The 13,375-nt window shown below is 44.5% G+C and overlaps 1 protein-coding gene across 2 annotated transcripts in view; it reads left to right on the top strand.

Moving 5' to 3' along the window:
- LOC116942725 (uncharacterized) overlaps window positions 1-13,375 on the top strand; it is a 109,192-nt gene that overhangs the window by 17,933 nt on the left and 77,884 nt on the right. For both annotated transcript variants that reach the window (XM_032955011.2, XM_032955010.2), the window contains exons 4-10: window positions 2,680-3,325; window positions 4,066-4,194; window positions 5,541-5,618; window positions 6,315-6,476; window positions 8,291-8,395; window positions 10,004-10,099; window positions 12,384-12,509. In XM_032955011.2, coding sequence (XP_032810902.1) covers window positions 2,680-3,325; window positions 4,066-4,194; window positions 5,541-5,618; window positions 6,315-6,476; window positions 8,291-8,395; window positions 10,004-10,099; window positions 12,384-12,509 — 1,342 coding nt within the window. The remainder of the gene's footprint in view (window positions 1-2,679; window positions 3,326-4,065; window positions 4,195-5,540; window positions 5,619-6,314; window positions 6,477-8,290; window positions 8,396-10,003; window positions 10,100-12,383; window positions 12,510-13,375) is intronic.

Genomic DNA, 13,375 nt, shown 5'->3' with positions numbered 1-13,375 from the left:
TCCCTCGGAGGGGTGGTTTGACCATACTTCGCCATGCCAGTCAGTCTGAGTTGGTGCAGGGTTGTGTACCAGTATCGAGTCATATTTCACACCTCCGATTAGCACGGTTGGCTACCAAAGAAGCTCATACGTACGTACGTACCTACTTTTCTATTCTGGCGTAACGCAATGTGTTCAGGAGCTAAATGCCAATGTTGAGGTCTGCCAGCCACGACGAGAAGGCTTACAGGAAAGAGTTTGTGTCGTGCTTCCATTCTTCGACTGAAGGGGTGCAGGCTACAGTGGTTTACCGTATGGCCCACGGTTCTCCACTGATGTTAGCTGGGGAATCAAACTGCCCATCACTGGGTAATGGTTGCCACCTATTCTGTAGATCGAACTCGGGACGCATTTCTTAGTCAGCCTGCGGCTATAAAAAATAAAAACAGCTGTGCAGTTTACTGTAATAAAGTTCAATGCAGCAATACCGGCGGCATATTTTTTTGGGACAAATCAACTGGGGCCACCCAAACACAGATTCCAATTCCCCAGGCTGCCCAGGTCAAACCCTGACAGAGGTCAATCCTATCGCGGGGTTTAGAGTGCAGTACACCAAACCACCACTAACTACCACTCCTCTCTACTGCTCCACAAAAATAACAAAACACCCACTCTAAATAATTAATTAAATGTGCAGGACAATACTGTAGTAAGTAAACGTACGAGTGGCAGGTTAATCATTAAGAAACTCTACCTGGGGCTACAGTTAAGTTCCAGAGGCTGTGTGTGACATGACAGGCGCGTCTGCTCAAGTCAACATCTGCCTTGGGCTTACAGCAGCTGCTGCACAACGAGAAGAGCGCTTGAGCACAGCCTAAAGTTACGTTTGAAATTAAATAATAGTAATAAGTGGTATTTATAAAGCAACGTTCTACAAGGTAATTAAAGCGCCCCGCATCAGCGTGGATTGGGAACCACCTGCAGTTACAAATTCGCTGTAGAGGTGATGCAAGTGGGCATTGCGACTGTTGCAGTTGCATCGCAGATGTCCTATACGGTTATAAAATGCATACATTATGTTGAAGCCAATCGTGGTTGTCCTATGGATTGATTCGCCACTGCCACAGGAACATGGAGTGAACCCACAACGTTTACAATTTACTCTCCAAATTACCATTTACAATTTACTCTCCAACACATCGATGTGCTGTACTGGTAACGAATTGGCATGTTTTATTTACGCGACAAACCTTACTAATTGGCTGTGTCGGGTGGTGGCGGGTTTAACGACGCATTTATATTTAACCAAAACCTCTATTATGGATAATATTGGTCACGAAAGCCGACGTGTTAAACCAAGCTAGGCAGGTTTGAGCATGAACATTGATTAAATGGGATATCATCGTGCATTAAGCAGGTGTTAGAGGCTGCTTGCAGGGATCCATTGTCGTTGTGCTGTACTATGCACCAATGTCTATGGTTCCCCTCCTAAGCTTATTTTATGTAACCACGTGAGAACTCAGAGGCAAGGATTGTTTCATTTGGAAGCGTGATCTGGATCACAAAAGCAATAATATAAAAAAAACAAGCACAACAATTAAGCAAATAGAAATCAGTGGTGAAGTATGGTAATGTGACCCCAATGACCCCCACATTAGCATGGGGATGGCATTATGCAGTAGTGACAATAGCTGTGCATGTAGTTGTACATATATTATTCAATGTATCCAGTGGAAATTATACATTTGCAAAATAATGCTGCAGTGCTTCAGAACAGTGGTGAACATTGCTTTTCCATAAACCTTAATACAGTGCTATAATGGGAAAGGCTATTTGTATGAATAATTACGTGGGGTCATATTTTACCGGAGTATAGCCACTGTGATGAGTAATTTAGCACTCGCAGCTCAAGTGTTAATCTCCTTATAGGTATTCTGCCGTTGTCGATGGAGACGCACTCCATAATTAATGCCAGGACACCTGTGGTGCTGCAGAGTTAACCCAGTTGGAGCGCATTTGCGATGTGACACTAACAGCGTTGGAAAGCTATCCTTTTCATAAACACGGTATATTCCTAACCTGGTGTTAAAATATGACAGCTTCATAATAATTTCCAGTAATTGTTCAATCCTTTGCTGGATGAAGGCCTTCTCCTGCCATGTCGGTCATGGAGGTTTTGTTTAATCATACTTCACCCTGCTGGTCGTCATGGGTTGTGGAATGGGGAAGCCTGGGACTGGTTCAGATGGCATTCTTCACTGATGCTGGCTATTGGCTGGGAATCAAACTCACGCAATTGGTTTTAATATTGCAAATTATCACAGCTTTCATGAAGATGATGCAAGTTTGGCAGCCAATCTTTCAAGGAAGAAGGGGGCTCTTGTTCAATACATTGAGTGCAATGGACAACGTGTATTTTGTCAGGCCTACTCATCGAGTGTTTAGAATCTCTGAGATTGGAAGACGGGGGACTGTACATGAGAGTGGTCCGCGTGTAGCTTGAGCTTGACGAGTAGAGGTGTGGATCCAGGCTGGGGAGAATCACACGACGTTCACTGAAAAACTAATATTGGCTTTCATTAACAGCTGTATCGTGTTTGACAATCTGCACCACCACAGTGTGAAAGTGAGACTCACACTGTCCACCCTGGTTGGTTTTCAAAGTCCGTATTTACACGGTTTGTGTTTGCGTTTACCCAGGGTCCTGCAGCTGGAATCGGAATTGCGCACCCTCCAGGGTTACAAGGAATCCTTGTCCCATACCATGATATCGAGGGGCGGTGGCCAAGGAGGCATGGCCCAAATGCAGCAGCAGAATTCGGCGTACCAGTCTTCTGTTCAGCAAGTGCAATTGCCCGTACAGCAGACCATGTCCTTCCACACGTCCAGCGTCCGACACCACCAGGCGTCCGCCATGCAGCCGCCGCCTGCCCAGCAGTCCTTCGGCTACCAGAGCTCTTACCAACAGCAGCAGCAGCAGCAGATAAGCCCGGTGACCCAAGCCCCCACTCAGCAGGTGTATCAGAGCCAATACCAGCAGGTGCACCAGCAACCTATGCAGCAGGGCGCCACGATGCAGAGCAACTCTGGCGCACAGCGGCTGCTGCAGCAGATGCGCGGCGGGACGATGCAGAGCGCGGGGCAGCGGAGCATCCGCATCGTCGGCGGCGGCGGCGGCGGCGGCGGCGGAACCCTGCAGCAGCGGATGCTGTCCAAGTCAGTGGAGAACCTGGTGATGACGGGACAGCGAGCGGGCGCGCGGCAGAGCATGGCGTCCGCTTCGTACGACGCCGAGAACCACCTGCGGTCGGTGCTGGATCTCATCTCCTGGGTGGACAGGAATGAGGCAAGTGCCCTCTGTTGTTGTTGTGTAAACTACTGAAACGAGCCATAATATATCTTTTTTTGGTTAGATCGCGTAAGTATAAACGTGTCGTTAAATCGCCACCACCCGGCACAGCCAATTAGTAAGATTTGTCACTTAAACAAAACGTGCCAATTAGTCACTACTTCAGCTCACCTGTGTGTTGGAGAGCATACCCACACCAGGGCGTCCGCTGGACTAGACCTGCAAAACTCTGAAACGAGTAGCAAAATGTCCTTTTCACTGCGTCACGTCACTGTTAAAGTGGTGGTCCTGGTCCCTGTGGAGTTGGAGTGAAGCCAGGGGAGCTGTGGGGTTAGAGGTCAGAAGGGGTGGGGGGGTTGAATGGAAATGTACAGTGCATTCCTCTGATGAGCCCTTCTTGCTATACATTAGTTTAATGTTAATAGACATAAATGGTCCTTAAAAATTACGTGAGATCAAAGGAGATAGAATTTTGAATTATTATAATGGAGCAATACGTATAATAACATGTCATGTTTGCTACCTTTTAACTTGATGATTGTGCTTGATACGAGAGATGTTTTTTTTCCAGCTGTTTATGTATTTTTTTACATTCTCTGATGACTGAAAAGTAGAGAGTCAAGTTCCATTTAGTCTCGCAACGGATCAGCTCTTTTATTATTTATGAATGTCTGGTGATGGATCATCAAACACCGCGCGGCAGGTTGTTTATTTTTGTGTTCCGTCCGCTTCGCCAGGATCGTCTCAACAAGATGCAATGGGGCACAGACACGGAGGCGGTGGAGTCTCAGCTGCACAACCACAAGATGGCTCACAGAGCGATCGCTGACTTTAGGGAGAAGGTGGACGAGGCAAACCGGCAAGAGGTGATGGCGGACGCAGCTTTGAAGCTTCCCCACTTTTGTTAGGGCCTTGACCGCAGGTGTTGTCCATGGCTAGCAGCCTGCTATTGCCTACCGCTGAGCAACGAGACAGGTCTTACATCCTCTGTCATGTTTTAACTTGTTGGGGGCTTCGGTTTATTGTGTTTAGGCATTCGTAGAAGGGAAGAAATGGGATTAAAATTATTGAAAAAACATTTATTTTACAAGGTAAGGCCCACTAAGCGAAACAGCTCTTTTTTCAGAAGCGACCTGGCCACAAATTACACCTCAACGAAGTGGCTTATCATGTGGAAAATTATATCAACCAAATGCTTTAAACGCATGTTTCTAAATGTAGAGGGAAAAACCGGAGGACCCGGAGAAAACTTCTTGCCACCACGGGGAGAGAGAGACATGCAAACTCCGAATATACAGGCGTCAGGGTCGTGATCGAACCCTCGAGTTTGTGCATACTAGGCAAGGGAGTTAACATCTCGCCACTGCGGTGCCCTAAGTTATACGTTTGGTGTCAACAGCTAGAAAATGCGCTTGCGGGTATGTTTGTTTCTACGTGTGAATGTGAACGTTCTTCTCAAAGTGTCCTCAAATATATTGTTATCCTCAAGACAAAATATAGTGTGGTGCAATCCTACCCGCATTTCTTAATAGCACTAACACTGCCGAAGATCCTTTAACAGCAGTGCAACAATGCTGCTCTGCACAGCCACGAAAGCAAATTCTTGATATAACACAGAGATTAGCGAGCTCGTGGCGCATGCGCGAGTCATTGTGTCATGTGCGGAGGAGTTAAATCGAGCAAGTAGGCGTTAAAGATACAGAAGGAAAACATGTTCAAAACCAATGAAGCATTTTTTCATTTCACGTAATTTTCCTACTGACATTGTGGGCAATGGATGCGTTGGGTGTGGTGGAAAGGTTTAACTGCGCTGTGTCCGCACTTCGCTCGAGCTCGGTGTGAGCCCCAAAGGCTTGGCAATGTGGAGAGAGTGAAATAAGTTAAACACATTAATTGGCGGTGCTGCATTGGCAGCGGTGCACAAACACTGACAAAAACCTCGACGGATCTGTCAATAACTACGTGGCCTTAAAAGGAAAAGGAAATCATTGGCAACGTTTCAGGCAATGGCCCTTCTGCATAGCACATAAGTGATACGTTACACGCTATGAAGAAGGGGCAATTGCCCTCAAACACCACACATTATAGATATATTTTTTCATTTTAAGGCCACAGTATTATTGACAAATGTGAGGTTTGTTTTGTTTTTACAATAACTTCAAGATGTCGTTGTGGAATTTAAAGAATGCCTTTGCTGTTGCCTTCGCCCCAGAGCAACATCCCGCCCCAAATGAAGGAGAAGTATGCGGATGCTCTGGACAAGCTGAACACCAAGTATGGCGACCTGCTGGTGAGACTTCCATCATGCAATCATTTGAGTATGCGAATCGTAACAAAAGAACATACGCTTGTGTTCGCACATTTTAATCTGCTCCATGTGCACATCAATGACGGTCTAAAACACAGGCGTATTGCAGGGACCCTCATGTCCGCTAATCAATTCAACCCGGGTAACTTCTACAAGACTTAACCGTGGCTCGTAAAGTTAAGTGGTACAAATTTATGAACCGTGATCCAAGATATGGTACTGACATTCCCTCAATTTGTATCTCCATCCAATTTCCATTGCAAACAAGTGAGGATAACAGATAAAAGTTAATGGATTAAGTAACACTCTCCAACATGCAGTTTTCCTGTATTTATTCATCAGGGTGGAAGCTGTTTAGATTAAATGCGTTTACCAAACAATTGTTCTCTGCTCTGCTTCATGTCTCCCAGGTTTGGGCACCGTTTGATGATTTTGGCCACTTCTCAATCGGATAAGTCCCGGATAGCAACTTACCACAGTTTTGTTCATATTGTTATAGCCTCCCCTCAACCCCCCACACCACCCTCTGTCCATTATGGATGAACCGACAGAGAGAGACAATAATAATTATTTAAATTCATAAAGCGCCCTTAAACAATCGTTTCCAGGGTGCTAGTGCGTAATGTAAATTCCCCCATCCTCGGTCGGAAAGTGCCAACGCAATTGTGTGCTTTACAGTCGGAGTCACAGAGCTACATTCAGAACCTGGAGGACTTGCAGCGCTTCATTGGCAATGCTACTGAGCAACTTGTTTGGCTCAACCAGCGAGAGGAGGAGGAGCTCGCCTTTGACTGGAGCGACCAGAACACCGACCTCTCTTCCAAGAAGGATTCTCACTCCGTACGTCCGTCGCCACCCATCGCTCTCCATACCGGAAGTCATTTTTCAGTGCTCGTTCTCATTAAGCTATAAACTGTTTTTTTATATTATCAGCTCTTTTTCAGAAGCGACCTGGCCATCACAAATGATAGCTCAACGAAGTGGCTTATCGCGTGGAATATTTATAGCAAGCAACAAATACTCTGAACGTTGCAGCTTTTCACGAGCATCAGCCATATTTTTAATTCTACTGCTGGGATCAGAGCTTCATTTCTCATTCAATATTTTCTGGAATGCAGGTAGGCCTGACTTTGAGCAGATATTATTGGTGTAAGGCACTACCACTAGACTACAAAGTACACTTATCCATAATAATACTTCCATGTTAGTGCCCTATAATCCGATTCTTCTTTGAATGAGTGTCGGATCAAATAAGGCGAGATGGTTGTGTGGTTATGCCGAAATAATTATTGGAAGAGTGTGGCAGCTGTTATTAACCACTGTTTGGGACTATGTTTGGCTACTCCTCTCAAATATGAGTGTTAGTGACGCATTTCTGCTTATTCTCCAGAGTGGTCTTCAGCATTGCTTAAGCCGTCTCAACCCTTCACTGTACATTAGGGCCTGTGGGCTGGTATTGATTGTCATTGTCTTGAGTGATTGACTGTCACAATCGTTGGCTACCCACTGACTTAACAAAGAAAGCAATAAAACAGCTTGGCACGCAGAAATAGTTCCCAGGATAATTAAATGTTATAATAAAAAGTACCTAACCACATTCGTCTCACCAGGAATAGATGCAGTCTACATCATTAGACCTCCTTTGCCAATACCAAAATATAATAATAGGGTTTTTCCCCTTTTTTCTGGCAACAAAACAGGTATGGACCAATCAGTTTCAAGGACAATGCATACATTATCATAGTGTGTTTTTTTGCATTTGACTGCAAGTATTGTGGTTAATGCAGACATGAATCCTTGTAAAAAGGTTTGAGTTTTGTTGCCAGAAAAAAGGGGGAAAACCCTATTATTATAATAGATGCAGTGTCTTAAAATAGGCTCGTAGATGAACTGCTTTGTAAACATGATATTGCGATTATCCCATGTAACATGAGTACTGTACCATGCACTTTAACAAGGAAATTTGTGTGCAAAAATTGTCAATTCCTGTGTATTGTGTATTCATATGGAAATTCTAACAATTTAAACATGGATTTTAATTGACGTCACCACAGTAATACATCTAATGACATTACTCTCTAAAATTTTAATTAGGGCTGCAGGGGAAAATGGTTATGGCTAAGAGGAGGGTTCCTCAAATTCAGAGGAGTGAGTGCATCCATGGATTTGGTGGGTCTCTCACCCGTCTCCAGATCAGCGTGTGGTACCAGGAGGAATTTGATAACATTGGTTGAGCGAAAAGGCTACACGGGTGCCTAAACTGACATGGAAAAAAATCAAGAAAGCTGCTACATATGCTTTTGTAAACACAAGATATTCAGCAGCAGCAGCAGTAGTAGCAGCTGCGTCTAGCCACCTGCAGATCCCTGGCCTGGATGAAAATGCTGTCCAGATGCTTGCAGACTCATGACAGGCATACAGAAACATTGGTCGCGTGTTGACTTTGGAATGAGATAAAATAGGGAATATTAATTATTTTGGCCATAATATTGACATGAATGTATCGTATTTTTCTTTCCATTGAAAATGAAAATGTACCCGAGCGCTATTATGTTACTTTACCTTTTAACTACCACCCCACCCCGGTCCTCCCTCGCTCTCTCCACTTAAGAAGCAAAGGTACATCTGGAACTGTTATGTTGGTTTTTTTGCAGGAGTTTTTGAAGGACCTGGAGAAAAGGGAGACTGAGATAAACCGTGTACAGAAATTTGGAGAAAACCTAGTGAATGATGACCACCCTGGACAAGACACAATTGAGGTGCCAATTTTACTTTTGTTTGTATTACATTGCAGCTAGCGGTGCATCGTGCTGGTATGTGTTATAAGCAGTTTAGCAATTAGGAACAATAGACAAGTTTTTTTTTCAAACATAAAATATTAACCTAATGAGATCAACTCCTTATGTACTTTATGGGACCTCCTTTGCCAGTACCAAAATATGATAATAGGTTTTTCCTCTTTTTTCTGGCAACAAACAGGTGTTAAGATGTTAAAACACCAAACTGAAACCTTTTTACAAGGAATCATGTCTGCATTAACCACAATGCTTGTGGTCAGAATGCAAACAAAAAGCATACTCTGGTAATATATGCATTGTCATTGAAACTGAATGGTCAACACCAGAGACAGCTTTCTTTTGAGCCTCGTCTCAAATGGTGTAGACCGATCTTGATTTGAAGCTTTCGTGACTGCAGGAATCAATACTCTTTGGTTCTTTTTCACTTTGTGTTGTGATCGACACGTCGTGATCTATTCTTTTTTCTACCTACTTGACTTTACAGAAAGAACCAAAGAGTATGGTGTTAGACCTGTTTTGTTGCCAGAAAAAAGGGGATACACCTCTTATCCTTATGTACTCTATAATACAGGTTTTTGTTGGGTTACATCGCATAAGTATAAATGTGTCGTTAAATCCGCCACCACCCGACACATACAATTCGTAAGGTTTGTCACGAAAACAGAACATGCCAATTCGTTACTCATACATTTATAATCTGAGTATGATGTTTCGCCAGTAATTACAACCGGGATCATCAAGCGGCAGCCTACATCTGAGTATGGCAAAACGTCGTACACTGAGATTGTAAATGTTGTGGATTTGCTCTCCAACACACCGGCGTGCTGTACTAGTAACGAATTGGCACGTTCTATTTACGTGACAAACCTTACTAACAGGCTGTGTCGGGTGGTGGCGGGTTTCACGACGCATTTATATTTATGCGATCTAACCAAAAAAACCTGTACAGTGAGGGAAAAAAGTATTTGATCCCCTGCTGATTTTGTACGTTTTCCCACTGACAAAGAAATGATCAGTCTATAATTTTAATGGTAGGTTTATTTGAACAGTGAGAGACAGAATAACAACAACAAAATCCAAATACTTTTTTCCCTCACTGTAATATGGATATTGGCCGTGAAAGCCTACGTGTTAAAACTCATTCTCTACTGAATGTAAATCATGATGGGATTATTGATTTTTTTTTGCATTGACCAGAACCCCCTTGTATAAATGGGAGTGCTCTGGCCAATAACAACTGGAAACAACGTTGGTTTGTTTAGCAAGCTTGCCTCTGCTGACTAACCCAAAAAAAGTTGAGAAACTGGTCGAGATGTTGCTTGTTTCAATAAATGCTACCGGATAATCTTTTGAAAGCCAATAAGTGGACTGATGGACTACAATAGCATTTAAGTTGAAGGGAAAGTACAGTACAAAAGTCAATTTCACAAGCTAATATGATCTTTGTTGTTTAAATTGTGTACTATTCAAGTCCCAGTTGTTTGCTGTCCCCTCATGGCTCGCTCACGTTCAATGGTAATTACCCTAACGATCTTCCCGCCCCTCTTCCTGACCCTCTGCTTTGGCCAGGCCTTCATGGATGTCCTTCAGACTCAGTGGAGCTGGATGCTGCAACTCACCCAGAGCATCGACTCTCACCTGCAAAACAACATGGCATATTTTCAGGTAGGTCTCACCTATCTGCCAATGCTGTAATGTCTAAGGAGTTCGTTGAGGCTTCACATGCTCATTATCTACACTCGCATATGTCTTCATCTGGAAAACGGCTCATTCAAAATTTCCATCATCATCATCACAATCCATGGGCAGCCGTAGGTGTCACAGTGCACATTTCATCATTTGTATCCACTTTCCTCTGTGTGCCAATATGCACATCTTTTTGGCACCAATATCTTATGTTTTTAAGCCATTTTCTGTTGGGTATAATGATCAATGTGACCATTAATTTGTTCTTCCCACGGTGGAGTTGTTACCGTACATACACATGTGTTGATTTATATTGTTTGTGCACGAATGGAAAAAAAAACTGCACTTGATAAATGTGTACACGTATTTATTTACATTTTTTTAAAGGATTGTTGGTTATTGCCTGCTACAACAAATGAAAAGTAATTTCCTTCTCAAATTAATATTTTTCTTGCGCTCAACTCCATCCTCATGGTGGAGGTGAGTCTATCCAAATGTCGCCTATTGTATACATTTTATTTTAACGGCAATCTTATTAAGTGTTCTTCGTACATTTGTTAAAGAGACATTGTGACCAAATCACCTGTTATGCACCCAATCCCATCAGATCTCAGAAGCTCAGCAGGTTAGAGCCTGAATAGTTCTGGGTTTGGTGACCACCATGCACAAAAGTGTCGCCATTGCAGCCTTGGGCTTATGTGGGTGGCTGCAGAGAGCAGTGCAGATAAAACCCACCGTTGTACTGTACTATGCCCTAACATCTAAAGCTCGCCGCCTTCGCCGTCCCACACGCTGGCGAGCGTGGTCAACCAACCGCCATGGCCTGCACGGCATGGGGCAGAACCTCATCCAACTAAGTTTCCGCGTCAACAAACCATCATGTATATTGATGCCCAAGCAATGAGGTGATCTCTGCAAATTTGCAACTGGAGAGCTGTCACATTGACAGATATGCGACAGGCAAAATATTTCCTAGTAGGCAAGCCCCTACAGTAAAAACCTGTTTATCCACTGCGATGAGTGCACACGATGATTGATTGCGACTTGGTCGTGCATACAATACTGTGCTTGAGTATAAGGAATCCCCTGAATTAATTTACAGATCAATGACCGATTCCTAAGTGCATCTACATGTGTTTGGGAAAGGCAATGATGGAGAATACCACGACTGCCTATGAATGGATCTTCTGTGAGAGAAGCTTACCATAACCATGGCGAGAAGTATGAGGTGGCTGTTAGCGGTAGCTGTTACGTAGTCGCGGTCAGCGCTACAAACCCGGCGACCCGAAGTCGATTGCTGCTCACGGCCAACACCAGTGATGATCATCTGAACCAGTTCTAGGCCTCCCCTAGGTTGACTTGACCTCAAATGAGTACCTAGTGCGGCGTGTAAACATTGCCACTCGTGAGACAAAGGCGGCCTGGCGTGGTCCTGGCCACCCACCCCCACATGTGCTGTGCAGGCCTTCATTGGTGCTTGCTAACAGCACTTGCCCCAATAGTCTGTTAAAGGCTATACGGGAGATCTTTGTCTTTATTATGTAGTGTGCAGTAGAGGGCAGTGCAGGAACATATATTGTTGTACTCTACATCTATGTCTCCTTACCCTTCACCTGACCAGCATGTTGATGATAATCCCCATGACCCACACAGCATGAGTATGGTCCTCATCCAGCAGTCGATTGAGACAAGGGCAGTACACGTACGTGGTTAATATTGCTACCTCTACGAGTCCATGCTAGTGGTGGTGGCGAACGCCTGTAATTCAGCACTGTGGAGGCCATGGTTGGTGGATCGTACAAATGTTGTGAAACTCCTTTCCTGTTGGCGTCCAGGAGGTGGTATAGCCTGGATCACCAGGAGAAGGCGGTGCAGCGAAAATGTTGGCGACACTTGTTCCATCTGTATGCGATAGAGCGTGTCCCCCTTACACGCGTGGGTTTTCTTTGAATACTACGGTTTCCTCCCACATGTAAACACTCATTAATGAATATATAGAGGACTGCAGAGCTTTGGCAACTGTTGTTGCCTGCTCGCCGCGTGGCTGCCTTTCTGCTTGTCCGTGGTTCCTCACGGCACCTCTAAGTCGGCCGTTCGCTCCTTGATAGCGAGCGATACGAAGTGCAACGTTGCAAGCTCAAAACATTATTATAGCGTCTACCCAGCGCACGCTCTCTATGCAAAGCATTGTGTTTCCGATGGAAGGCCACGTACGGTCTGCTGAGAGCTTGAGCGTCCCGCGTCCGTTTCCCAATGCGCCTAGTTTTTCGAGGACGCCAAGCAGACGGAGCAGACGCTGAAGGCGCGGCAGGAGAAAATGAGGAGCAAGTACACGGCCGACAAGACGAGCAGCGTGGCTCACCTGGAGGAGCTGTTAGATGGCATCATGGTTCGTTCCTCCCCCCCACACCGACACGCCCCCACGCAGAATCATTGCCTCTGCACAAACACACGCTTTGTTCGGGGTTGGTTTTGTAATTTAATGTGGGGCTAGGCCACGAAATTATCTTGCCACATTGGTGTCATTCGTCCTTTCCCGTTCTGAGGCGACTGCAAGTTGCAGGGTGGGTGTCCCGTTCACCGGCAGAGAAGCGTAGCGACACGACCGCTCTCTATGTTAGCTGGCGCAAACTGTGCCATATGCCTTCCTGCATGGCCTTGTGGGAGCCTCAGTACCGATAAAATTCTTTTATTTTATTTTTTCTTCCGGTTATGTTCCAATGACGCACATGTACACGTACGTTATCGTAACGGGAAAGGGTTAAGATCCTCCGCCACTTGACACAGCCATACTAGTTAAATTGTCACTCTGTGTGCAAGCCGTTGAACGCGCTAATTATTATTGTATCAGCTCGCCGGTAAGTGTAAGAACAATTCCTTACAACCAAATTCAGCAATTGGATGCAACGGTTTGTTTCAAGCTACGCCAAGCATCTTCAGGATAATGTTCAGGAAGTGTGAATGAAAGTCTCGGAAGTCAGAATGAAATGAGAATGTTAAACTCTTGAACACATGCCAATTTAGTTTTTGTCGGGTGGTGGAGGGTCTTAAAGACACATTTGGACAAATGATTGCATGTCCTCACCAAGAAAATTATTATCTGACAGAAACCTACGTTTTAAGGGATTGGTTTGTTGAGCTGTGTACTGAATTTCCAGGATATTCTTTATGCAGAGCATCATTTTAATGTTTCAGTAAAAATATGTCTGTAAATTAAAACAAATTGTATAACGCAAGGATAATTTGTTTAATACA

The sequence above is a fragment of the Petromyzon marinus genome, chromosome 15, assembly GCF_048934315.1.
Source record: "Petromyzon marinus isolate PM22_M1 ecotype Great Lakes invasive population chromosome 15, UKy_Petmar_22M1.pri1.0, whole genome shotgun sequence".
In the NCBI taxonomy this organism is placed as follows: domain Eukaryota; kingdom Metazoa; phylum Chordata; class Hyperoartia; order Petromyzontiformes; family Petromyzontidae; genus Petromyzon; species Petromyzon marinus.
The sequence above is the reverse complement of the archived record's forward strand: the minus strand, read 5'-3'. Positions and strand labels throughout refer to the sequence as shown.